Below are 26,940 nucleotides of genomic sequence, written 5' to 3' on the forward strand. Positions count from 1 at the left end.
TTATTGTTTTTCTGATTTATCTGTTCATTGAGGGAAATAAATTCCTCCTTCCCCCACTTTTTTTTCATCTACTATATTAGGACTCAAAAAGATCAGTCTTTATTTCCATTTGCACGTTTCCTTTCATAATCAAGAGAACATTAAGAAATTACAGGTGAATAGTACTGACATTCTTGTGGCCCAAACCAAGTATCAATCTGATGTTGCAAACTTTGGCTGTTCAGCAGAGCATTATCAGAATGAGAAGCCTGTGAGTGTCAATTAACTATGGTAAGAAATAGTTGTGATCTAGTCCAGTGATATTCTCCAGGTAAGAATCTTTGTTTTCTCCTGACACCTGCATGTACTCAATGCTTACTCCAGGCTATGTGCTTAAGATAGCTAGGGTATCATATGCAATGGCAGAGATAAGTCAGATAGATGTTTTATCCTCTACACTATTTTTCTAGGTCTCTCCCTATGTAAAAAGCTTTAATAAATTTTATCTCAAAGAATACAGCCTCTTAAAATCAACATCGTGGTGATTTAAAGTGTTAAGACACTAGTGTCTCTAATGTCTGAGACATGAAAATCCCTCCTTTGGTTAAAATAGAAAAATATAGCCTTTATGATATTTTTTGTTGTGTGCTGAGAACATTCTAAACTTTTGCTTGTACACATTCAGTATTTATGCTGAGCACAAAAATCTAAGGAGAAATAACTAAATTTATTTAAGATAAAGATTGGGAGAGGGAGGATTCAGCCCCAATAGAGAAAGAATAAAGCCTGTGTTTTCTATTATGAAAATAATATTCTCCTGTGTTTCACAGGCATGTTTGCTTAGGTTAAATATTTACCTAAATACATATAATCGAAATCTCAGAGGCCATTTCCAGACTGAAATGTGGTAATATCAATCAAGCATATTTTACATTAATTCAATTTTAGTAGGAAGTCTTTGGGTATCAAACATCTGTTTATCTTAAATATACCTTAAATTTTTGAAAATATAATGCACAATTGGATTCGAATTAAAGTATTAAAATGATTGTGTTTAAAATAGTCTTTATCCAGGTCTTTTTCACTTTCATGGTTTCATTCAGCATTCTGAATGGTTGATGATTGCTTGCTTTTCTTAATTTTAGTTGAAGGTGATCTTAATGAATATATTAGAATGATGACAATAACTTTTAAGTATAAGAAATGAAACTGTTTTCAAAGTAACTTTGAATTAATTTACCTGTGCTTTAACATTAGCTTTTTAAATATTTTTAAAAATCTTACTTGAAACTTTACATTTCTATTATTTTTATAATATCTATATTTTATCTATCAACATTGGTTACCTTTACTCTCTGTACCCCATAATTTTTTCTTTATTCACGCCTTATTTCCTTAATCTACCTGAGTCTGAGACAATGAACTACACTTTTAAATGACTCCAGATAATTTTTACATTCTCTACTATAACCACAGGGAGTATCTTGTTTTATGACTATAGAAAAATTGGTGGGTATGGTATCTCATTGTGTGAACTCAATATTTTTTGTAGTGAACATAAATCTAAAACCATATGTAATCACATATATTTTATAGCAGGTGAGGCTCTTGCCCTGATTGTGGCCAACCCAGGTTTTGTTGTTTTTGTTTTAATTTGTTTTGGGGCCACATCCTGAAATACTTGAGTTATTCCTGGCTCTGTACTCAGGGATCACTATGAGTGTTGCTCAGGGCACCAATATGGGATGCTGGAAGTTGAATCTGAATTAGTTTTGTGTGAGGCACGCATTCTTCCCTTTCTATTATCTGTCATTTCAACCCAGTGATGCCCAGCACCTCATAGTCACCATTTCTCCTCCAGGAGTGATTCCTGAGCACAGAGCCAAGAGTAAGCCCTGACCACTGCCAGATGTAAACAAAATAAAACTGACAGAATAAAGTTGTTTCTGATTCAGGCACATAATCTAAAAGATGCAAATAAATAAACACTACTCCGAGACCTCAATGTACAATACCTGTGACCTTCAGCTTTTCAGCACCAATGGTGATCTCTTCTTCATCTGCTGAAAACAGCACCCTGCCATCATCACTTGCTCTCACTTCAAATCTTTTACACTGAGCTTCCACTGAGTCAGCTCCTATGGTCAGGGAAAAGATTTCAAAATAAGTTGGTGCAAAAGAAATCATTCATTATTTACTTATTCAGTAAAACAAAGACTTAGCAATATTATTAGTGATCTTGTCTTTTCAGTATATTTTAATTATAATTAACATATTTTGAAAGTATTATATTTTCAGGCTAATTTTGCAGAGTACTTCTGTAAAAAGATATTTAGACATACTTGTGCCTTCTGAGAGTCTGACACAGTCTTAGAAATTTGTGGAATTATCCAGGTGAAAACTTGCATATTCAAAATGAGACAAAGTCTGCTTTATCCTAGATTTTAGCAAGCAGCTTGGCATTATAATTTGCACCTGCTCAGTTACTAAATAATTATGGAATGACTTCCATGTTTTCTATTCACATGCAGACATTTGTTCCCTTGGCTACTTGGAAAGCTGCATTAAATGTGCACTATTTATTTTCTACATTTTATAAATTCTAATGCTGATCCTTGGTTTGGTTTTGCTCTGTTACCAAACTCAGCACTGCTCTGGAGTTATTCCTGTCTCTGCACTCAGTAATTACTGATGGTAGGTTCGGGGACCATAAGAGATGCTGAGGATGAAACCTAGGTTTGTTCAGTACAAGACAAATACCCTACCTTCTGTATTAAGGTTCCAGACCCTTTCATCTTTTTTAATAACACCAAATGGGAATTCAATATTAATTTTACAATCCAGAAAACATAAATGAACAAACACTTAAAATCTTTAAAATTCGATAATATATTTACAGTTTTAGTTCTCATTAAATGATTTATTGATACAAGAAATAGTATATTAAGTAAATAAAATAGCATGTAATTAGAAAAATAATTTTAATTTATTCGTTTATTTTGCACATTATTTCTTTTTTTTTTTGTGGTTTTTGGGTCACACCCGGCAGTGCTCAGGGGTTACTCCTGGCTCCATGCTCAGAAATTGCTCCTGGCAGGCACGGGGGACCATATGGGACGCCGGGATTCGAACCAATGACTTTCTGCATGAAAGGCAAACGCCTTACCTCCATGCTATCTCTCCGGCCCCAATTTTGCACATTATTTCTATATGAACTATAAATCCAGTTAAAAACTTAAAAAAAAAACTGAATAATCATGAATTAGAAGGCCCATCAAGAAAAATCAAACTGGTTAGGGTGAGAAATGATTATTCTTATAATAGCAATTTTTTAGATACAATATTTGTATCACATACATCTATATTTTATTTTACTGTCAAGAGTTAATAGATCTGGACTGGGATGATAGTACAGTGGGCAGGGTTTTGCCATGCACGTGGTCAACCAAGGCTCCATTCTCAGCATCACAAATGGTCCCTGTAGCACCAGGGGTTGATTTTTTGAGTGAAGAGCCAGGAGTTACCTCTGAGCATTTCCAGGTGTGACCCAAAACCAAAAACATACAGAATTTAAAAATAAAATAAAAAGAATTGAAACTATATTTTTATATCAGACTTAATAATATATAATCCAGCATTCAGTAACCTAAACATATTATATTCTCTATGCATACACATAGACTTTTCTGCCATAATGCAGAATACTTAATAAAACTAAATGTCACATAAACTTTAGAAATAAAAGTATATAAGTATGACAAAATGAGTTGGGATCTTAATTCAGTTAATGAAAACAATTTTAAATAAATAAGCACAAAATAGTTAATCATCCAGATTATAAGACACATTTATACCATCAATTCATGCAGATCAACCATGAAAAATATAAATTAATAATGCATACTATACTTTATTCAACATATTAATATAGTTATGGAAGGCAATATCATAAGAATTTTATAATGGATTGGTAAATATTTACATCAGAAATAATATTTAATTTATTGTATTCCATTCATTGCTTTTCTTTCTACAAATAGAAAAGAGCTAATATAAGATACAATATACATAAAGATATATTTGACCTATATGGTATTATTGTGACTATATTAAATATACTATCACAAATAAATATTTTGAGTACAAAAATAATTTCAAGTGTACTGAAGTCTTAATTTTTTGTATAGAAATAGAGAGTTGAAAATCTAAGAAATAATGTATATTACATTAAATTTATTTTTATTTTTTGGGGGGCCACACCCGTTTGACGCTCAGGGCTTACTCCTGGCTATGCGCTCAGAAATCGCCGCTGGCTTGGGGGGACCATATGAGATGCCAGGGGATCGAACCGTGGTCAGTCCTATGCTAGCACTTGCAAGGCAGACACCTTACCTCTAGCGCCACCTTCCCGCCACTCATTACATTTATTTTTAAAGATATAATATATAATTTTTATTCACATGTTTTTATATATTTTGTCCTTATATTTTGGTCTATAAACTGGGAGTGAATCCAGTCTCTGGACTTGGAGATTATTCCTGAAAGAACTGAGGGGACTTATCTTATGCCAGTGGTCAAACCAGCACCTCCTGAATGGAAAGCATTTGTTTATCCCATTGAGCTATCTCTCTGTTTTGTGTTTTCTTATTCTCTGTCTCTGTCACTCTGTCTCTGTCTGTTTCTCTCTCTATCTCTACTTCTTTCTCTGTGTGTGTGTGTGTGTTTCTATGATCACAGAGTGTTTAGATTAAGTCAACTAGGACCAATTGTTAGAAGAGGCATTAGTGACCAATTCAATTTTTGTATTCAGCATTGATGTGCAAGTTTCAGAAAGGCAATATACATAGGTAGATGACTCTGGGTAAGAAGTCACAATTCTTATCCAACTTGTTTAAGGGAAATAGTTATCCAGGTAGTTGTATACTTTATCAGTTATTTCAAAATCATCTTGCTAAATAAATGCTAGCTTGGGAACATGTTTGAAGAAGTTTATCTCAGAAACTTCAAAATTAAATAGAGTAGTTAGTCATAGGAGATGGAGTGATATAATAGCGAGCAGGACATTTGACTTGCAAACAGTAGACCTGAGTTCTATTCGTGCCTTCTAGATGGTCCCCAAAGCCTGCCAGAAATAAACCCTGGGTACTGCTGGGCGTGACACAAACACAAAACAAAACAAAACTGTCCACAAAAGAATAAAATAATATGTATGCAAATACTTTTCTAACCTTTAAAAAATGTCTTTTAAGTATCCTTTATAAAAAAAAAAACCTGCAAAGAGAGTTTCTTGTTCCTTCAGAGAACTTTCCCAGAGTACACATTTCCTACAACCATAGTCAATAGTCAAATATTTGTTGACAAGTAGAGAGATTCCAATAATTTAAATACCATTACATTTCCTACACTAGCAGAGCCAACTACATTATTAAATTCTTTTTATTTGGCAAACACCTGTACGGATAACACAATATATTTGCAAGGGACCTCCTGATACAAACTAGCACTGATTAGATGAAAACAAGGCAAAGGGTCATAACAGTGATATCTTCTATATCTAGAGTTTTACTCAACATATCATGATAGATCCTTTTATCTGTCAATATTATAATGGTCTGAAAAAATATTAAAAGACCTTTTTCACAGAAAAATAAACAAATAATAAAATTCAGTAGAATAAACTACATTTTATGGTCTAAATCCTTGACTATCACAGACCAAATAAAAATTCCAGGTTCGAAATAATAAATCACTTTGTGAAGTGCAAACATTCAAATATATAGTTAATACTCTAATATGTACATTATTAGAATCTAAGACTAGGAAAGTGCCCTAGGTGGAGGTATAGGAAGGGAAAAACAGGATGAAAAAGGAACAGATGTTTACAGGTATATGTCTTTCAGAACAGGAATTATGACAAATATTTTGGTTTTCATGTAGACACATACAAATAACTTAATTTTGTTCTTTATTTCATCATTTTCTTTCTTTATTTATTTATTCATGCACTAGTTACTTCATTGCTCAGCTAGTGACACATGCACTGGTTTGTTCTAAACTTGCTTGAAACCACATTTGATTTTTTCTGCCCAATCTCTTTTTTTCATTAATGTATTCACAATTGAATCTTTTTTTTATTGAGAAACTTGCTTTTATTTTTTTTCCTTTAACAATTGAATCTTAAATACAATTTCAATACCAATCCCACCAACAGTATCAGTCTCCCTCCACCAGTGCTCACAGAAAACATTTTATACATCCTCACACCGTAAGGTAAAACTCTCATATCAAGTTTATTTTTTTGTTGTTGTTGCTGTTTTTGGGCCACACCCAGTCATGCTCAGGGGTTAATCCTGGCTATGCAATCAGAAATTGTTCCTGGCTTGGGGGACCATATGGGATGCCTGGGGATCAAACCTTGGTCCGTCCTTCCTAGGCTAGCACTGGCAAGGCAGACACCTTACCCCTTGCGCCACTGCTCCGGCACCTACAGGCACATTTTTAAGTTTGGTAGTTAAAGTTTGGGTCTTATATTTCAATGCTGTTGACTAATTAATGTGGATATTTAGTTCAGTTTTTTTAATTTCCTAATATACCTGAATCCTCTTGACCTCTGCCCCCGTTAAATCACATCTGTTTTTCTCCCCCTCTACTCTAATTCTTGCCTTCTCTTCACTATATTTTAGGGCCAAGAATGCCCTCCGTAATCCCCATTAAAGCTGTTTCATTCCCTCATGCACTTATTCTAAACACCCTGTTATACTTATTCTTCTGGCTTACTTCATTTTAAGATAAAATATTTTTGTCCCATCAATAATGCAGCAAATTACATTATTGCATCATTCCTTACAGCTAGAGTGTATTCCATTGTGTGCGTATGTGTGTGTGTGTGTCTATATATATATACACCACATCTTCATGATCCACTCACCTGTTTTTGGACACCTAAATTAATTCCAACTCCTAGCTGCTGTACTGAGTGCTATGCACAAAATGCTGTGAATAGTTGTATTCACATGTCATTTTGGATGAGTGTTTTCTGTTCTGGGGATAAATACCCAAAAACTTGTTGAGACAAAAGACAGTTTGATTCTGAGTTTGCTGAGAAACCTCTATACTTAGGGTTAAACTTAGGGTTAGGGTAACAGTTTTCCAAGTTTCCATAGAGTTGAACCAGACATCATTCCAAAAAGCAATGGACAAAAGTTCATTTTTACTACATCTCAGTCAATACATATTCTCTTTTATTATACCTAGAAGAACTGTCTTCTGCTTTGTAATGAAAAGTGTAGCCATTGATCCTCCAGCAAATGAAGCAGATATATAATTTTTTTTGGGCCACACCCATTTGATGCTTAGGGGTTACTCCTGGCTATGCGCTCACAAGTCGCTCCTGGCTTGGGGGGACCATATGGGACGCTGGGGGATCGAACCGCAGTCCGTCCTACGATATTGCTTGCAAGGCAGACACCTTACCTCTAGCGCCACCTTCCCAGCCCCAGCAGATATATAATTTTTAAGTTTTCTATTTTTCCCTGCTTATGGTCCTCACTATTCCCAATGTCTAAAGCAGTATCTTAACCACTGTAATTGCTCAATACATTGTTTTTAAGCTGAACTATGTCATTACTCAGCACAATTTAGACTTTTGTACCCAGTTTAGAACTCTTTTTCTTATATATGTGTGTGTGTATATATATATATATATATTTTTTTTTGATTTTGGGGTCACACATTTCTGGCTAAGTGCTCATATATTGATCCTAGCTTGGGGGCCCATATGGGACATTGGGGGATCAAACTAAGGTCCATCCTAGGTTAGCCCTGTGAAAGGCAAACACCCTACTGCTTGCACCACCGCTCTGTCACTTCTCCAATATAATTTGAAATTGATATAATGGTTCCTATATCATATGACTTTAGTTTTCTCTACATAAATATGCCACCTCTGTAATTTATCAGAATTATTTTATTAAGAAAATATTCATTTTAATATATGAAACTACTATAGACAGTGAACTTTATCTTTGAGAATATTATAATTAATTGTCACTTTATCCATGGCATACAATTGTTTATTTATATTATCTTTGATGTTTTATTTAATAGGAAAGCAGCTTTAATGAGGTATGTGGTTTATAAAAGTATTAATATTATTTCTTTATTATTTCTTAAATACTTTGTTTAAACATCATTATTTACATAGTTATTTATAATAAGGTTGTTTCTGCCTTTCCATGAATTAACATCAATCCCACAACCATGGTAAAAAAATTTTCAATATTGTCTCTGAATTCCAATAGACTCTCATGCAGATATGAAATAATATACTTTATGTTATTTGTTCTCCTAAAATGTCTATATCAAATATTCCTACAGAGAATAACAGTTAAGTTCAGCAACTTTTATAAGAAGTGACCAAAAAATACCTCACAAATTCAAAGTAAAAGAAAAAGTCAACGACAAATTCATTTTAAGAAAATCATGAAGAGTTATTTAAAAAAAGGAAATGATCACAGATTTAAAAATATCATAGATATAGGAAAGAATTAAGTTGTAATAGAATATGCAAATAGTAAAGGAACATCAGGTTACAAAAATAACAAAATTGATAGTTTAAAAATATAGATTAATAAAACAAACTAATAAATGCAAGTTATTATGAAATGAGTTAGATATTAAGCTAAACTAAATTTTTATGTAAAATAATTTTATAGATCTCTCTATTCCTGTTTATCAGGTATTAGACTTGTTTCATTAGCATTTTTGCTCAGGATTTTCATGTTAATATGCTTATCCAGAAAATTGGTCTTGTTTTCTTTTCTAGTGTGTCTCTGTCAATTTGTGGGTATTAGTATAATTTAGGCTACAATCTGTTAGGTAGGATTTTTGTTTCCTCAATATTTTTGAAGAACTTCTTAGAATGTTCGAAAGAACATACCATTGAACCATATAGATCAAGGATTTTGTTCTTGCATAGATTATTCATCACAGTTTCAATTTCTATGTTTTGAGTGGCCTGTTCAGTTTTTCTATTTCTTCTAGATCTCAAAAATTTCTGTTTTATGAGATTATGTGGTTCCAAGAATCTATCCATTTATTCTAGATCCCAAGTCAGTCTACACAGACTGCTCTTTGCTCCCCCTCTCACCCCTAGTGAAGTCTTGCCCCAGAGGCTCCTAACAGTACAGCTATGAGCTTCTATACTGCTTGAAATTCCAGAAGGTTTGCTTGGGAATTTCCAGATGGGGACCCTGATCTTCCTGAGTGCCACTTGGGAGAACCCGTAAGTAGAAGAAAAATATTTTATTTAATATTACCCAGGCTTGGGGCAGGAGAGATAGCATGGAGGTAAGGCGTTTTCCTTTTCAGAAGGACAGTGGTTCGAATCCCAGCATCCCTTATGTTCCCCTGTGCCTGCCAAGGGCATTTCTGAGCATAGAGCCAGGAGTAACCCCTGAGCACTGCCGGGTGTGACCTCCCCCCCCCAAAAAAAAAGATTACCAAGGCTCTTGATTACAATTTTTCTATATTTAGAATGTCATGAATTGCAACAATTTTATGTAATATTACTAGGGCTTAATAAAAGCATTTTTAGACACAGAAATGGTCTAGCATTTCTATACCTATAACTATGTTTAATAAAAACATTTTTCTAATTTGAAACAATAGCTGATTTCATCAGAGCTCAGTGAGATTCATTGCTTAAAATAGAATATCCTAGGGACAGGAGTGGTAGTGCAGCGGTAGGGTGTTTACTTGCACTTGGTTGACCCAGGACGGACCTAGGTTCAATCCCCGGTGTCCCATATGACCCTCAAGACAGGAGCGATTTCTGAACACATAGCCAAGAGTAATGCTTGAGAGCCAGCAGGTGTGCTCCCCCAATACAATATCCTAATAGTAATGGTTAGAATGGCAATATAAAGAAGCTATATCAATGTGCCAGAAGTAACCTTGATTAAGAGGAAGTGATATCGTTTCTAATTAAAACTAACAATATTTACATTGCTTTTCAATCTACACTATTAGTCAATAATTCAGCTATATATCCATAGATAAAATATTTTCCACTTCAAAAAATAAATTAGATTATACTTACATTCTCTAATTAAGAGTAGGAAAAATAACTTTTTTTATAAAGTAATCGAACTTAGATCTTATTCAGCAGGACAATATTAGAATCTTAAACACTATTTTCTTTTGAATAAGCCTTAAAATATCATTCTTGTTAATATTCATCTCTTTTGCTAGTTATAATTCTTCATTATACTATAATTTGCTTTTCTTTCTGTTTGCTATTCTCTAAATTTTTAAAACTTCAGAGATTTTAATGTTTCAAAAATCTTGTTTTATGAAGTCTCCAGAGCAAAAGAAAAATATAGAGTTCATTTATACCCATTTATAAAGAGTTTCTTATTTAGGATAATGACTTTAAATGCTATTTTATGTTAAATTTTATCTTAATACCAAATATATTGATATTTACTTTGAAATTCAAGTACATATGACTGTATATGTGAAACATGTATTAAAAGTTAGTTCCAAGCAGTGTTGGCAGGGATGTGGAGAGAAAGGAACTCTTATCCACTGCTGGTGGGAATGCCGTCTAGTTCAACCTTTATGGAAATCAATATGGAGATTCCTCCAAAAACTGGAAATCGAGCTCCCATATGACCCAGCTATACCACTCCTAGGAATATACCCTAAGAACACAAAAATACAATACAAAAATCCCTTCTATACACCTGTATTTATTGCAGCACTATTTACCATAGCAAGACTCTGGAAACAGCCAAGATACCTTTCAATGGCTATAGAAACTGTGGTACATATACACAATGGAATATTATGCAGCTGTCAGGAGAGATGAAGTCATGAAATTTTCCTATACATGGATGTACATGGAATCTATTATGCTGAGTGAAATAAGTCAGAGAGAGAGAGAAAGACGCAGAATGGTCTCACTTATCTATGGGTTTTAAGAAAAATGAAAGACATTCTTGCAATAATAACTTTCAGACACAAAAGAGAAAAGAACTGGAAGTTACAGCTCACCTCATGAAGCTCACCACAAACAGGGATGAGTTTAGTTAGAGAAATAACTACGTTTTGAACTTTCCTAATAATGAGAATGTACGAGGGAAATAGAAAGCCTGTCTAAAGTACAGGCGGGGGTTGGATGGGGAGGAGGGAGATTTGGGACATTGGTGATGGAAATGTTGCACTGGTGATGGGTGGTGTTCTTTACATGACTGAAACCCAAACACAATCATGTATGTAATAAAGTTGTTTAAATAAAAAAAATTAAAAAAAAAGAATGTTCAAACCCTGTGCTTGTCTAACATCTGCTCAGACAGTTGAAGACCTTTTATTTTTCCAGTTTTAAAAGTATCTGAGTTAAGATGACTCTCAATCTATAGAAAAAGAATAAAACTCAAAAGGCTATGTATATAATTAATTAATTAATAAGGTGTCTTGCTGACCAGTAGCACCATAATGAAAAAAAAAGTTAGTTCCAATTACAATTTCTAAGCCTCATGATTTATGGTGGTTGGATAAATAATATAGTAAGTAAAGCTGCCCAAAATCATGAAGTCAGTATTTATATGTATATTCCTTATGGTTCTTTTGCTAATGATGACTAGATTCCAAATCCATTTGTATCGATTCTCTCATCTTCTAAAAGAGTTCTTTGAATTGGTTAAATTGCTCATTTATAGATTGCTTAGTATCACAGGCTAGTGACTCCTTGATTTCTGTTGCTAAAACATTAAGTGTTAATTTTTAGTCCTCTTCTGTAAGGCTCAAGCATTTGATAGAGTTGGAAATTTGCCAGGATTTCTCTCCATATCTTTCAGTGCAGTTGTCTTCCTTAGTTTCCCCATTGTTCTTTACATTTGTGGGTTGGAAGGCTAGAGATTCAGGTTGTTTAAGAAAGTGATATATTGAATTGATTGTATAAGAGGTGGCTACAGTTATATCTGCTTTAGAGATTATTTTACCTATCATGCAAGGTTATCTGAGTATGACAGAAATATAGTTAGCTAATTCATTGTTTTGTTTGATTGAGTTTTGAGTTGCGTGTTTTCTAAAATAAAAAAGTGCTGAGTCCAATCTGCATGGAGATATCTAATATAAATTAAAATTTCTACACACAGACACTACTGCATCCCCATAGTTTTGAAAGAGGAGGATTAATAGGAGAGACCAGAAAGTCCTTTTCTCATCAGAGGAATCTGAAATGAGGCAAAAGATTGCAGGGAGTTCAGACCCTGTGAAGGAATGTAGAAATAGCTTGGGGGCCTTTTTTGTTTTTGCTTTTTAATTTTTTCAGTAACATTGCTTTCATATTGCTTTCACATAAAACAAATGTTTTATGACCAACTATGTCAACTATGTGATGCATTTTCTTCAAATAAATATAAAATAGTAAATGATAATGTTGGCCAACAACAACAACAACAAAAAAACAGAAAACTTTTCCACAGATGTTTTTGTTACAGACTACAGAATTACTGTAAAAATAATTTATCCTACAGTGTTATTAAGTTCTTTTTATTTTAACAAGGCAATACATATACATGATGCAAATATTAAGAATAAGGTACATGAAAACTATCTCTTATTCCATAAAGACTAATTTTTCCTAAATGAAGCAAACTGTTTTTCTATAACATTTTGATAATTTGGGGGTACATTTTAGCATAGCACAAATCATTTCTTCCTTTAATTTTATTTCTATGTGAATGTTTCTTTTGATTTTTAATAAATAATAGCATATCATTTTTATCTTTCTTACATAATTGAAGATAATTTACAGTACTAGTCAAGTTTTTTCTATTAATAACTAATTTTACTTTCATATTTTACAATAGAAACAAATAGGAACAAAAATGACCCCAAATTTCTCTAGCTTTTTGTGTATAATTATACTTAGATTTTCATACAGTTATGTGTCTACATTTTAGTTTCTGTTTATTAAGTATAATCCAGTCTTAAACAACAGAATTTAGTAATCATTTTGATAAATAAGTTTATATCAACTTATTTAAAAATTTTCTTGCAGTGACATTGGTGGGATCATTAGATAAGACTACTAGAATTGCAAATTGGCATAATATTACTGAAAACACCCACTTATGTAAGTATATATAAATCTATAATTTTATGGAAATAAAGAAATAGGTTTGAATAAATTCACAAAAATAGAATATAAAGCTGGAATACTATAAATATTTATGAGAAGTTTTTTGTTATTTATATACAACTATGTCAAATTAGTTTAAGAATATCATAGACCCTTTAAATAGAAATGCAAAGCTGATGAGTAAGAAAATAATCATGTTAAAGTGTGGGCTGATTAAACATATCTGAATTGGTACATTTTATTATATACATACTTTGATTACTGTTGATGAAATTTTAAAATGTGACGAGGGGAAGATCAATCTTTCAGGAAAAGAAACATAAAACTCATTCAATGCAGTGAAACTTATATCAGAAATCTAGTAAAATTTTGAACAAACAAGAGCAAAATATAAATAATGGGACAGTTATAAGGTCTTAAGTTTAAAAGAGCTACTGAAATAGCCGAGATATATAAAAATGCTAACTAATCATTTCTTTCAGTTTTTGGTCATTCATGGCTCTGTGCTCCAGATCATTCCTGGCAGTGTTCAGAGAAACCTTATACCTAAATCTTTTTTTTTGTTTTGTTTTGTTTTTTGGTTTTTGGGCCACACCCGGTAATGCACAGGGGTTACTCCTGGCTATGTGCTCAGAAGTTGCTCCTGGCTTGGGGGACCATATGGGACACCGGGGGATCGAACCGCGGTCCGTCCAAGGCTAGCGCAGGCAAGGCAGGCACCTTACCTTTAGCGCCACCGCCCGGCCCCTTATACCTAAATCTTGATTGCATTTTTCTACATATGTTTATGCTGGAAATAAAAGTTCAGAGATTTGATTTGAGTCATCTGCATGCAAGGCTATGGCTTCTATCTATTAAATGATTTGGTCCCTAGCATATCTTTCATTATTTCTAGTTTTGAGCAGGATTGATAATCAAGGATAAATTTTGCCTTGGTAATTTATTTTTGTTGTTTGTTCGGGCTACACCGTTTGATGCTCAGGGGTTACTCCTGGCTAAGCACTCAGAAATCGCCCCTGGCTTGGTGGGACCATATGGGACACCAGGGGATCGAAGAAGAACTGCGGTACTTCCTTGGCTGGCACTTGCAAGGCAGACACCTTACCTCTAGCGCCACCTCGCCGGCCTCTGCCTTGTTAATTTTATAGCAAAACAATAATAATTAAAACTTTAGTTTTAAAAAATGTCAGAAAATGATGGACAAAACAATGAAGGGGATCATAAAATTACTGCAGGTTACTGTTTACTAAGTTTTTATTTGTGCAGTACAGGATAACAGTATATATCTTGAAGTGAGAAATTGATAATATAACTTATTTGTCTATTTTTATTATTTAGTGCTGGACATTGAACCAAGAACCTGGTAATAGCTATACTCTAACAATAAAGACGAAATTTGGGTAATTGTAAGTGTCAGAGGATCAAGAGGTATTTTGAAAAGTAGACTATGTAGGAGAGTGTTAGAGAAAGCCAAAATGCATTGATTAAAATCTCCACAAATTTTCAATGATCCTACTATAATCAACAGGGTAATGATATCAGAAAAATATTCTAAGTAGCATATACTATAGTAAACTACTATACTTTAACAAAGAGAGGTCTTAAGGATAATAGTACTTGACAGTCACAAAGCTAAAAAATCAGAATCTGCCACTCTGGGGGTAAAAACTTAATTCAAGAATAGTAGAATATATTGAAGCAATTACTTTGTAATGTAACTGCTACTTAAAATGCCTAATAAACAAACTTTAATACGTATTCTACTTTCAATAAATTAACTACCTCCATAATAAAGTAAATTTTATAAAGATCTCAATTCATACCGTACTAAAAAAGCAAAATGTACTATGATCCACATCAAATAGATTTAATAGTATACATGAAAAATATTAAGTTGCCAAACTAATCACACTTACTTACTTTAACATATACTATAAAAGGATAACAAAACATTATAGTAATGGAATAAATCTGAACATGTATACCAATGGACTACACTTGAGAGCTCCAAAATATAACCATACATATATATGGACAACTAATTCATAATGAAGGAAGCAACACAGTATAATGGAGAAAAGAAAGTTTTTTTAGAAAGTGAAAACTGAGCAGGCACATGTAAAAGAGTGAAACTACATTATTTAACTAGAGGTTGGAATAAAGTGTTAGATATAGGCATAAATGGAAACAGGCATAGTATTGCTTGTTATTACTTATTCCAATAGCAAGGTATTAGAAGATAAAATAATAAGCATATAAGACTAAATAAAAATTTTAAAAGAAGTTCTTTTCAGTAAAACTTCATCAAAATAAAAGACTTACCTAACAAGAATCAGGCATACAATCAACTAATCTTTGATAAAGAGGCAAGAATTCCAAAATGGAAAAAGGAAAGCCTCTTAAACAAGTGGTGTTAGCACAACTAGTTAGCCACTTGCAAAAAAGCAAACTCAAACTCCCATCTAACACCATGCATAAAGGTCAAATCTAAATGGATTAAAGATCATTATATTAGGCCTGAAACCATAAAGTATATAGAGCAACATATTGATAAAACATTCCATGACATTGAGACTAAAGGCTTCTTCAAGCACTCCCCAAACAAGTGGAAACAAAGATAAACAGATGAGACTATATTATCCTGAGAAGCTTCTGCACCTCAAAGGAAATAGTGCCTCAGATACAAAAGCCACCCACAGAATGGGAGAAACTATTTACACAATACCCACCAGATAAGGGGCTAATATTGAAAATATACAAGGTACTGGCAGAATTTAACAAGTAAAAAACCATCGAACTCCATCAAAAATGGGGAGAAGAAATGAACAGATACTCCTCAAAGAAGAAATACAAATGACAAAAAGACACATTAAAATGTTCCATATCACTAATCATCAGGGATATGCATATCAAAGTAACAATGAGGTACCATCTAACATCACAGAAACTGGCAAACATCATAAAGAACAAAAACAATCAGTGCTGGCTAGGTTGAGGTTAGAAGCATATACATTATTAGTTTTCAAAATCACTTACATCCTTAATAGTCTGTACATGAAATTTTAACAATTATAGTAGGACAGTATATTTTCATCAGATAGTGAAATTTCTGACTTTAAAATACCAAAATTTTAGTATTTTAAATGATTCAGAAGTATGAGTTTCTATCATGACAATGCATGAAATAAGATTAGCAAAAACAAATCGAGCCATAGTATAGTCTGAAGAACACTTGCCTTGCATGTAGCCAACCAAGGTTTATCCCTATCATTTCAGATCTCTGATATTTTCTAGGAATAATTTATGAGTGCAGAGCCAGGAGTAACCCTGAATTATCTCTTAGTGTGGCCCCCAAACAATAAAGTAACACCTCTGTGTGTGTGTCAAGCCAGGTTGGAGTTGTATTGGAATCAAACACATTTGAAGACAAAGATAAATAAAAAGTATCTTCTTTCTCTTCAAGAATTTTTTTATGTAATTAAAGTGTTCATATCAAATAGAATACAACTAGAATTATGTAATAATTGGTGCACAGAGTTGAGGCAAATGACTCAGTAGGCAGCAGATCTGAACAAAGTATGAAGGTGGTTAGATGATATGTCTAGGAAAAGAGTTGGAAAACTATTTCTAGTAGAAAGATGGAAATTTAGTAACAAAGGGGACAGAAACTAATTGTTGATTTTTTGAAATAGTAGTTATTTGTTTTGCTCAGGAATAATCCCATTTGTATTTGATTTCTGTCCTTTTCTTAATCTCTGACCGTTTATGTCCAGCATAAACATATGTAGAAAAATGCTAATCAAGATTTAGGTATAAATAACTTGTGTTATATCTTTTACTTAGAGATGATGTTTCTTTTCAAACTTTTTATTTAATTCTGTAAAAACATGGATTTCCAAATAGGGCATTTTTTTATACCAAATACTGTCAATATTCAGAACATTCAATTCCACTTCATGATTTGGGAGACAGAATATCTAAGACCCCTAGCCTAACTGGAAGAAATTTGAGTTCTTTCCAGATCTAATTGCTTGGCACTAGTTAAGGTAAGAATGTAATTTTTTCCCTTACTCATCTATGTGGGCTTTAAATCACATCAATCTGTTTTTAATTATGCACAGTAGTCCTTAACCAACCATATACAAAAGTAGAATACTAAGACTCTTTTTTTAAAAAAGAGAATCACTCTAAGAGTAGACTAAAAAGTGACACTTGTCAAAGATTCACTCGAGGCATCAATTGAAATACACTTCCCCACAATATGCTAACCAGTTATTAGAGAATGTTCTGTAGTTTTATTTCTTTTGTATAGTCAATCTTTAGAAAGCAATGCACTTGGAATATATTTTCTTAGCAACTACTAATATTCTTTTTAGATAGTTAAAATTTAATGTTATTCTTTGGATTTTATAAAATGGGTATTTTAAAAGTGTGTAAATAAATGTTTCATCATTTCTCATACCCCAAATTATGTTCCATATTCTTGTTTATTGTTTCAGATATTCTTAGGTGAAAGTGAACCTAACTGTTTAAAACCTCAGAACTATTCTTCATAAATTAGCTATTATTATGTCTTCTAATATGAGCAACATAGATATAAAACCATATATAGTCAATTTTGGTTTTGATTTGGATTTTGTTTCACAATCCATAGTGCTTAGGGCTTACTCATGGCTCTGTGCTCAGGAATTATTTCTATTGTGTCTGAGTGATTCCTTGTTTGTGCGAGAGATTCTAGCCAATTATACTATGTTCAAACCAAGCAGCTGACCAATTCATTGTACATTCACTTCCTGGATTTAAGATATAATTAGTTTTGTTTATTAGTAATATAAATTGTCAAAATTTATTTATTGCTTTTGTTTTGTTTTGGGCCTCCCCACTAGTACTTAGGGGCCCCAGAAGTCTACTTAAATCAGTATTGGTCAAGTAAGAAAAAAAATCAATGCTTAAGGTCAGTGGTTTATTATTGTTTAGGTTCATCATTATAAAGCAGCAGTGCCCAGGATGAACATGAAGTTCAGGATACAACTCAGATCCTTGTATATGCAAATCATGTACATGTAACTGTTGAGGTAAAATTTGGCCCCAAGATTAAAACAAATTTATTTACTCATTGGAAATTATCAGCTTATTTTAGTTTAACGGTAAACCAATTTTATCTTATTTTAATTAGTGTATTTTGAAATTATATTATTTGATTATTTAATATTACAAATTTTAAACAGCATTCAAAATTCAGCAAGATAAATTTTTATGAAACTAAACTATTGCATTTTTACCCTAATAACATTAGGTTATTTTAGGTTCATGCAATTAAAAAGTGACAAATAATTAAGATTGCAATTATGTATTATATGAGTTTTTTTGTTATTTTTAATATAATTTTTATTTTGATCATAGTGGCTTACATATTGTTGACAATAATATTTTAGGTACATATTTACATAAAATTGGGGGGATTCCCATCACCAATTTGTCCTTCCTACACCTCCATTTTCGTAGTACCTCCCATATCCTCTTCCCTCACCCCCGGGGCTGCTAGAATATGTGGTCCCCTCTGTACCTAGCCTACTACTTAGTAGTCTTGCACCTGTTTGGTCTTGGGACCTCCCTTATTTTCCCCTCTAACTAGGAGGCAGGACTAGCTAGTTCAAGTTACGTGGTTTTGTTTGAAGAAGAGAAAAGTAATAAACTGTGGTAAAAGTCTAATATGCCGAAAATGGGCGGAATCCTTCTAGAGGCTCTCATCATCGGTTTGAGAGATGAAGGAGAAAAAGAAGGTGAAACACTCTACCAGTACAAAAAGAAGTGTCGAATATCCAGTGAGGACTCCAACAATAATGATAAGCACCAAAAAAAAAAAAAAAAAAAAAAAAAAAGCCATGGTCTTGAGATAAGAAACATGGCAGAGAACATAAAGAAAGAAGAGAAGAGAAAAAAAAAATAAGTATAAATGGGGACAACTTTAATAACCACACCAAAACAAAGAAATCAACCAAAATATATAGGTAAATAAAAATAATAATAATAAATGAAAATAAAAAAATAATATATTAAAAATAAACAATGTTTTGTGCTTTTTGCTTTTTTTCCCCTCCTACCCTGGCACAGTAAATATTGGGGTCATTCGAAAAGGAATTCACTTGGCCTAAGAGATATGGGATTTCTCCACCCTTGAAGTATATTGTCATGGGATTAACTATAGACTCTGTTCAGGATCATTTACTCTCCCGGTGGTGCTTTTGTGATGTTTGGAAGACCTCTGCTCTGTCCTGGGTGATACAATCAGGCCTCTGTTTCTAGGGATCTCAGTATCTGCACAGATCCAGGGGTGGGATTTATGATGAAGTCAGTCTTTGTGGTTCTAGAAGTTCTGTTCCGTCAGTGTCATTTTAATCCATCTTCTGTGGTTCGTGATCTTGGTCTTTGCACTGAACCTAGGATGGCACCTAGGATAGTGTCTTTCTTTGTGCTTCCAGAAGCCCCATTCCGTTACAATGGTCTCTGCCAGACCTCAGAACAGGGGATCATGCTTATTGTGCAGGTCGTAGTTCAAACCCTAGGCTAGGGCTTTTTTATTGGTCCCAAGATGTATACAGTCTGGTCGTGGTTCTAGCAGCCAGTCTTCTGTAAATCACAATCTTGGCTTTTGGACCTACCAAAGGGTGACAAGTAGATTTTGTCTTATCGTTAGCTGGTAAAGTAGGATAACCTGCTCTTAGGTCAAGTTGTTCCCATTTTCCTCATTGTCAAGATATCATATTAAAGCTGGCACTTGTTAGTGGCCCAGCAGTATTAAGGCTGTCCCGGATGAGATTTTTTCCTGCAGCTGTTGTGAAGAACTGTGCCGTTTCTATGTCTGGGCTCCAGGTTTCAAGGTTGGACGGATGGTGTCTAATCAACTGAGGTATAAGTTGAGTTCACATGACATATTTTCAAGGTAGGAGATATCCCTGTATTGTAAACAACTATGAGTTCCTATCCCTAGTAGATAAGAGCTCTTTTTCATATGTAAGATTTCCCCTGTTTTTAGTGTGCCTTTGCAGGGAGAAATGGTGCTATATTATATTGTCAGTTCATTTGAGGGTGGACAGAGAGGAAAACAGAAACAAGTCACACACCCAAAAAAGATAAAAATAGGAATAAAAATGTATGTGCTCACATATGTTATGTAGAACAGACATTTAAAAAATGAATTAACAAAGTATTTAAAGGACCAAAATGATGCAAAAGACTACCTTACATTTGGGGAAAAACAGGTAAAGAGGTGGTATAATACAGGTCTTATACTTATGTTGGAAGTACAGGTTTTCCCATTGTCTTTTGGGTTTTTCTTGTGGTGTGTGGGTTCCCAGGCACCTTTCCATCACACCCCCCCCCCCCGACCTTGTTCAGATTGGCAAAAGATTTGTGGCAGGGAGGTCTTGGAAGAGTTCTTACATTGGGGATACTTTTTGAACTAAGTCCGGTTTCAAGTAACAGTCCACGATAGGGGGAGTTGGTAGGGAGAGCCGCACAGCATGATTCCGCAGGGGAGTTGGCTGCCTTTTCTTGCAGGGGACGAGGTGTGGGTTTGACCCTTCGCTTGGGTGCTGGGTACTGGTTCATTGAGGTAGGAGGTCAATCTTGATGCCTAATAGATTAAGGACTGAGCGTGAAGAGTTTTAATACCAAGGGAAGTCTGGATGAGATTGAGGGGTGAAGGGATAGTTGGATTTCCAAAGAGGGGAAAGGGGAAGGTATATGGAAGGGGTAGGAAGGGAGAAAAGAGAAAATACATTAGAAAGAAAGGGAGAAAAATAAAGGAAAAAAGAAAAGAAAAGAAAAAAAGAAAAAATAAAGTAGTGAGAAGAGAGGAGAAAATAGAAAGGGAATGCCAGTTTGCTTGTATGTTTTCGATGTGTAGAGCCTGTAGTTTAAGTCTGTACATCACAGTTGCTACTTCAGTGGTCTGACTGATCACGTGCTTCAATTCCTAAAAGAAGATATAACCTAGAGATAAAGTGTATGATAAAGAGTTTTTACGGGACCATCTCATAGTGCAAGCTAGGTATGGTATCTCGTGTGACTGAGCTCTGAGCTGCCATCTTAATTTGTCCACCCTTTGTATCCAAGAACACCTGTGGAGAGAAAAGCTGAGAGGTTATTTTAAATATAGTAAGATAAAGGCATTAAACATAGTGTCATGGGATGTTACCATTGGAGTCAGTGATTTCCTGTGGTATTCTTTACCTGTGATCCTGTATACGATCTCTAAGGGATTATTGTAGGCCTTTGTTGTAGAAGGCTGATTACATATCTGTTCTCTCTATGCTGCTGTTTCTGGTGTTGCTGGTTTCTTTGTGGTATAATGTGTAGTCAAGAGTTTGTATTGTTCCTTTTTCATGTATTTTGGGCACTGCTCCTGAGTATATGTTGACTCCCGAGTATATGTTGACTATTACAGTGTTTGGAGTTTCTACCCTGTTAAACCCTGTTATTTAATTGTTGAGTATTAGTTGTGTATAAGATGCATGTTCCAGGTGCTTCAGAATAGTGCTATCATTCTGTGTTTATCTTTTGTCTTCTGACTTACTTCGTTTAACATAACATGTTCTAGGTCCATCCATGTTGCTGCAAAGTCTGTGATTGTATCGTTTCTGACTGCCATGTAGTATTACATTGTGTATAGATACCACATCTTAATGATCCATTCATCTGTTGTTGGACATCGAAGCTGGTTCCAAGACTTGGCTATTATACTGAGTTATGCGATAAATAGTAGGGTGCACATGTATTTTGGAATGAATGTCCTTCTACTTGGGGGTATATACCTAGGAAAGCAATTGCTGGGTCAAATGGCAGCTCAATTCTGAGTTCTTTGAGCACTCTCCAGACTGTTCTCCATAGGTGTTGGACTAGGAGGTATTCAAAAAATACTTGTTTAAATAATTTTAAGTATTTGTTTAAATAAATAAAAATGCTGAACTAGCTTCCTAAAATAAATATTTAAAGCAATTATTATCACATAATTAAATACAGTTGACATCATGTTTTGTACACACCCATTCTCATAAAATATATGCAATTTGTTTAATTGGAATTGAGAGTGGGAATTCAAATCCAGAACAAATCATGGGAAATCAGTGCCAACAGGAGGAATACTCAAATAAACTAAGGAGAAATAGTAGCCAGTAATAGACAACTTTAACAATCTCAAATCAAAAGATACTTTCACTGATATTAAGATTACTTCATCTGCTTAAAAGAGTATAGAATTTAATTTTCATTATTGTAAGCTTTTTCCCTAATATCCTGCAGCTCCTGCATTAAATAGACTCTGGAATACCATTTCAAATAAGATCAAATACCTCGTCTAAATATTTTTCCATTATTTGCTTCAAATTTAAAATAAAATGGTCAATTTATTGTCTTACTGTCTGGAGATAATAGAGATTTTAGTTTGCCTCTAAGCTCTTAAATGATTTTGTCAAGTTCATTATTCTAATAAGCAATTCTCCCACTGACACTCTCATTGCTGTGAAAAGATATCTTTATCTTATTTTGAATTAAGTTACATACCTGCTGTTTTCTTGCTTTCATATTCTTTGCTCTTGAACTTTATAATACCAATTAATATTTATTAATTATTATGATTGAAATATATTAGTATTTTGGATTTACCCTTACTAATTTGGGGAAAATATTTCATCAAGATGAAAATTATCTTAGTTGTGTATGCAAATTTGGGATAGAATTTATACTTTAAATATGCTATAATTCAAATTTGGATTTTTGAAATAAATATGTTTAATAAATATTAATAAAAACAATGTCAAGATAAGGTTATTAATTCATATTTATTCGAATTTATGTTTATCTGAAAATTACCATCTAAAATAGTATAATTTTTTTAACCAAAATTAATCAGCTTCTAAACTGTCAGTAAATTAAGAGGAAACAAATATAAAACCTTAATGTCCTGTCAGTGACTGGTTAAAGGGCCAGATGCTGTGGGTAATTTAATTGTGCTTATCGCCCAGCAGCAGTCTTGTGAATGTCATGACACGAGGAAGCATCTGCCTATGTCGATAAATCAAGTGATAAGACTTAATAAATTGTAGATGCTAGAATTAAATGTTACCATGAATGATCATCTACACTCACCATACAATATAGATTAGGGTCATTTTTTAGTAAAGGCTATTTCTTTTTTTTCCTCTTTCATCTGAAACAAATACTGGTACAATGAGTTGATAGTAGCCAGTGCATTTGCCATGTTTATGATATGCTAAGAGTTCCACGCCTGCAAAACCATATGACACCTCAAATTTCAGTGATGTCAGGCTCATAGGATCACAGAAGATCTAATGGGAAAATTACAGAGACCACTAAACAGTGAGTCTAAAAAGTGCCTCACAAGGTTCCACTAGTTCAAACCACAGCCCAGTAAATGCAGAGACAAGGACTTGGAGAGTCCAGAATGCTAATATTACACTATGCAACCCTACTCCATATACACTCAACCTCTACTATTCTTATTATCTCTGCTTATTGGGAAATTAATATTATGATGTAAATAAATTTTGCAGCCAAGCTACGTTCTAATAAAATATTTAATTAAATATTAAAATTATATATAAATTAAATATTTTAATTTACATTACATAACATTATAAAATATGAGTGTGCCAATGGGATAAAATTTTAAAAGTGAACCTTTACAGTTAATACTGTTTAAAGATTTTGGATTTATATAATAGACAATATAAATTCATCTAGTTTTTGAGGTTTAAACCTAATTCCTCCATATGTGAACCAAAATAGATTATTGTTATATTAGCATGTCAATAATAATTATTTTCTAGGATACTGAAATATCAAGGACTGATCAGACCCAATAATATTTCTGCAGAATATTAGTATTTTTCCTTGTCAACAGATACAAAAACACTAAGGAGTGTGGCTTATGTGTAGCTAGACACAGATAAGGAAGAAATAACTCAGTCTCTAATTATTCCCATAATAAGCAGTCTAGGGTCCTACACCTGGGACAGCGGAATCATCTAGGGATCAACCTCAACTGCAACCAGAAAGTGCTTTATGATTTGGGATTAAATAAAGTTGAATTTTGGGGGGGACACTGAGATTTTCTTCCTAAAATGCGACAGCAATCTAAATGAATTTGGGACCTATCAACTCTAGAGTGATATAGTATAAGTTGGTATAGTGTCTAACTATAAATTTGTGTGCCTCCATATCTCATCAAGTAATGGAAACTTGGATCACTATCAAGCAGTGGGTTACACATTTTACCTAAAATATATTCATACATAATGCTCAATTAATTAATTTCATAGTTTATGACTGTTACATGGCAAGATGAAATTTCTTGACAGAAAATTTGACACAAAAATTTTATTATATCACCAGTAGTTTTTTTAAAATAAAATTTTTATGTAAGCACTGTGATTTGAAAATTGTTAATGGTTTAGTTTATCATCAAATGTACACCACCCTTAATCAGTGCACTTTCCCTGACACCAATGTCCCTGGTTTCCCTTCCTCTCACTCCCTACCCCCACTTGTCTCTGGGGGATCTAAAAATAGGGAGAAAAAATGAGTAGATATTTCCACAAAGAAGAAATATAAGTGGCTAAAAAGCACATGAAAAATGTTCGACATCACTAATCACCAGGGAGAAGCAAATCAACACAATGAAATACCATTTCACACTACAGAGACTGTCACGCATCACAAAGAACAAGAACAAGAAGTGTGGTGTGGATGTAGGAGACAGAAACTCTCATTCACTGTTGTGGGAATGCCATCTAGTTTAGCCTTTCTGCAAAACAGTATGGATATTACTCAAGAAAAATGGAAAATGAGCTTCCATCTGATCCAGCAATACTGCTTCTAGAGATATAACCTAGGAACATGAAGACACAATACAAAAATGCCCTCTGCACTCCTATGTTCATTGCAGCACTATTTATTAATAGCTAGAATCTGAAAACAATCCCAGAATTCTGACACAGATATGTAGCTAAAGAAACTGTGGTACATCTACACAATGAAATATTATGCAACTGTTCGGAAAAATGAAGTCATGAAATTTGTCTATATTGGATGGTCATGAAGATTATTATGCTGAGTGATATGAGTCAGAGGAATAAGGATAGATATAGAATATTCTCACTCATCTATGGGATATAAAAATAAAAGAGAGTATGGTAATAATACTTAGAGACAATAGTGATGATGGCCTACAGGACCAGCCCATGATAAGAAGCCTGTCACAAAGAGGGGGAGTGCAGTTAGAGCACTAATCACATGGACAATTTCCATGATAATGATAGTTGTAACTAATAACTCTGGATAGGACCTTGCCACTGAAAGAGGACAAATTGGTATACATGGCACCCCTTCATTGACTATATAAAACGCAATGTCAAAAAGTAAAGATTGAAGAAACAAAGAGAGATTACCAAATAGTTTTTAAATGACCTGTGGAGGAGATGTTCAAATCTCTACTCAGATTTTTGTCCACACCTGGTGGTGCTTGGATTATTTGTCTCTGCATCAGAAATTACTTCTAGCAGGTTTGGGTGATGATGTGGTGTCAAGTGAACTTAGGTAAAAGCCTAACAAAAGCCATTCTCCTAACTTCCCTTAATGCCCACCTGGATTACTAGGATCTTCCCCCACCCTGGTAGCTCCAGTTCTGGATAATAATGAATGGAGTCTGGTTGGGGGCTGAGACACAGCTCATCAGACAAAACAGGTGGAAGGTAAGCAGACATGGCTCAGAGGCTGCTCATGGCAGAGAAAGATTATGAGAAAATAAAGCGAGCTGATTCCAATGAATAACTTTTCTGACTGTTGTGTATTATTCCTCCGAAGCTACCCTGCTTCATCAGACCGGTAGTACGGGAGGGGTTAGAAACATGGTGCCTTGGTGGCCTCACCCAACTCATATAACTTTATCTTGTATATTTTAACTCTACAATATGGGATATCAGTGAGTGAACTCAGGAAGCCAAGTGCAAGGCAAATGCCCTCCCTGATTTTCTATTGTTCTGGATAACAATAAGATGATAGTTTATTATCTAATGTGACCCTTGTATTTTTACTCTCAAATATTTAGTATTCTGCACTAAAACATTCCTTGGTATATTTTAAAATGACATATTTGGTGGTCATAATTTTCATGTCAGCCAGATATCTTATGAATATCTATTTGACAGTAAAACTATCCTTGCAGCATTTTTACCTTTTATATTCTTCGTGTATTTTCCTCTGACCCTAATTATTCCTAAAAACTGTCGACTTTATTAATAGTATGTTTAATTTTCAGCACTTAACATTGTTTGCATTCATCTTATTCACTGTCATCAATGCAATTTAACAAATGAATTCAGGAATTATTTCTATTTTCTTTGAGCCTTAGGATGATATTCAAAAGCAGAGATAACTTTAGTGGTCAATGAAACAAGTTATCAAATTATGAATTATTGGGGTTGGAGCGTTGGTGAAAGGGATAAGTAGTCTGTTTCCCACACTAGCCTAGAACAGGCGGTGGTTTGATCCCCCAGCTTCCCATAGGATCCCCAACCAGGAGCGATTTCTGAGCACATAGCAAGGAGTAATCCCTGAGCGTCACCAGGTGTGGCCAAAAAACAAAAAAAAGGGGGGGGGAGATTATTCTAAATCAACAGTTATAAGGATGACAACAGAAACAAGAATTAATTCTTGAGATGATTAGTTTCTTTAAATAGTATTAACTCATTAATACATAATATTAATGTTAAATTTAGATACTACAATCTTTT

General features: G+C 33.8%; 1 protein-coding gene across 1 annotated transcript in view; it reads right to left on the reverse strand.

Moving 5' to 3' along the window:
- Positions 1-26,940, reverse strand: part of SGCZ (sarcoglycan zeta) — a 1,030,117-nt gene that overhangs the window by 52,433 nt on the left and 950,744 nt on the right. The window contains exon 5 of the mRNA XM_049772438.1: positions 1,995-2,117. Within this exon, the coding sequence (XP_049628395.1) occupies positions 1,995-2,117 (123 nt within the window). The remainder of the gene's footprint in view (positions 1-1,994; positions 2,118-26,940) is intronic.

The sequence above is a fragment of the Suncus etruscus genome, chromosome 4 (genome assembly GCF_024139225.1).
Source record: "Suncus etruscus isolate mSunEtr1 chromosome 4, mSunEtr1.pri.cur, whole genome shotgun sequence".
In the NCBI taxonomy this organism is placed as follows: Eukaryota; Metazoa; Chordata; class Mammalia; order Eulipotyphla; family Soricidae; genus Suncus; species Suncus etruscus.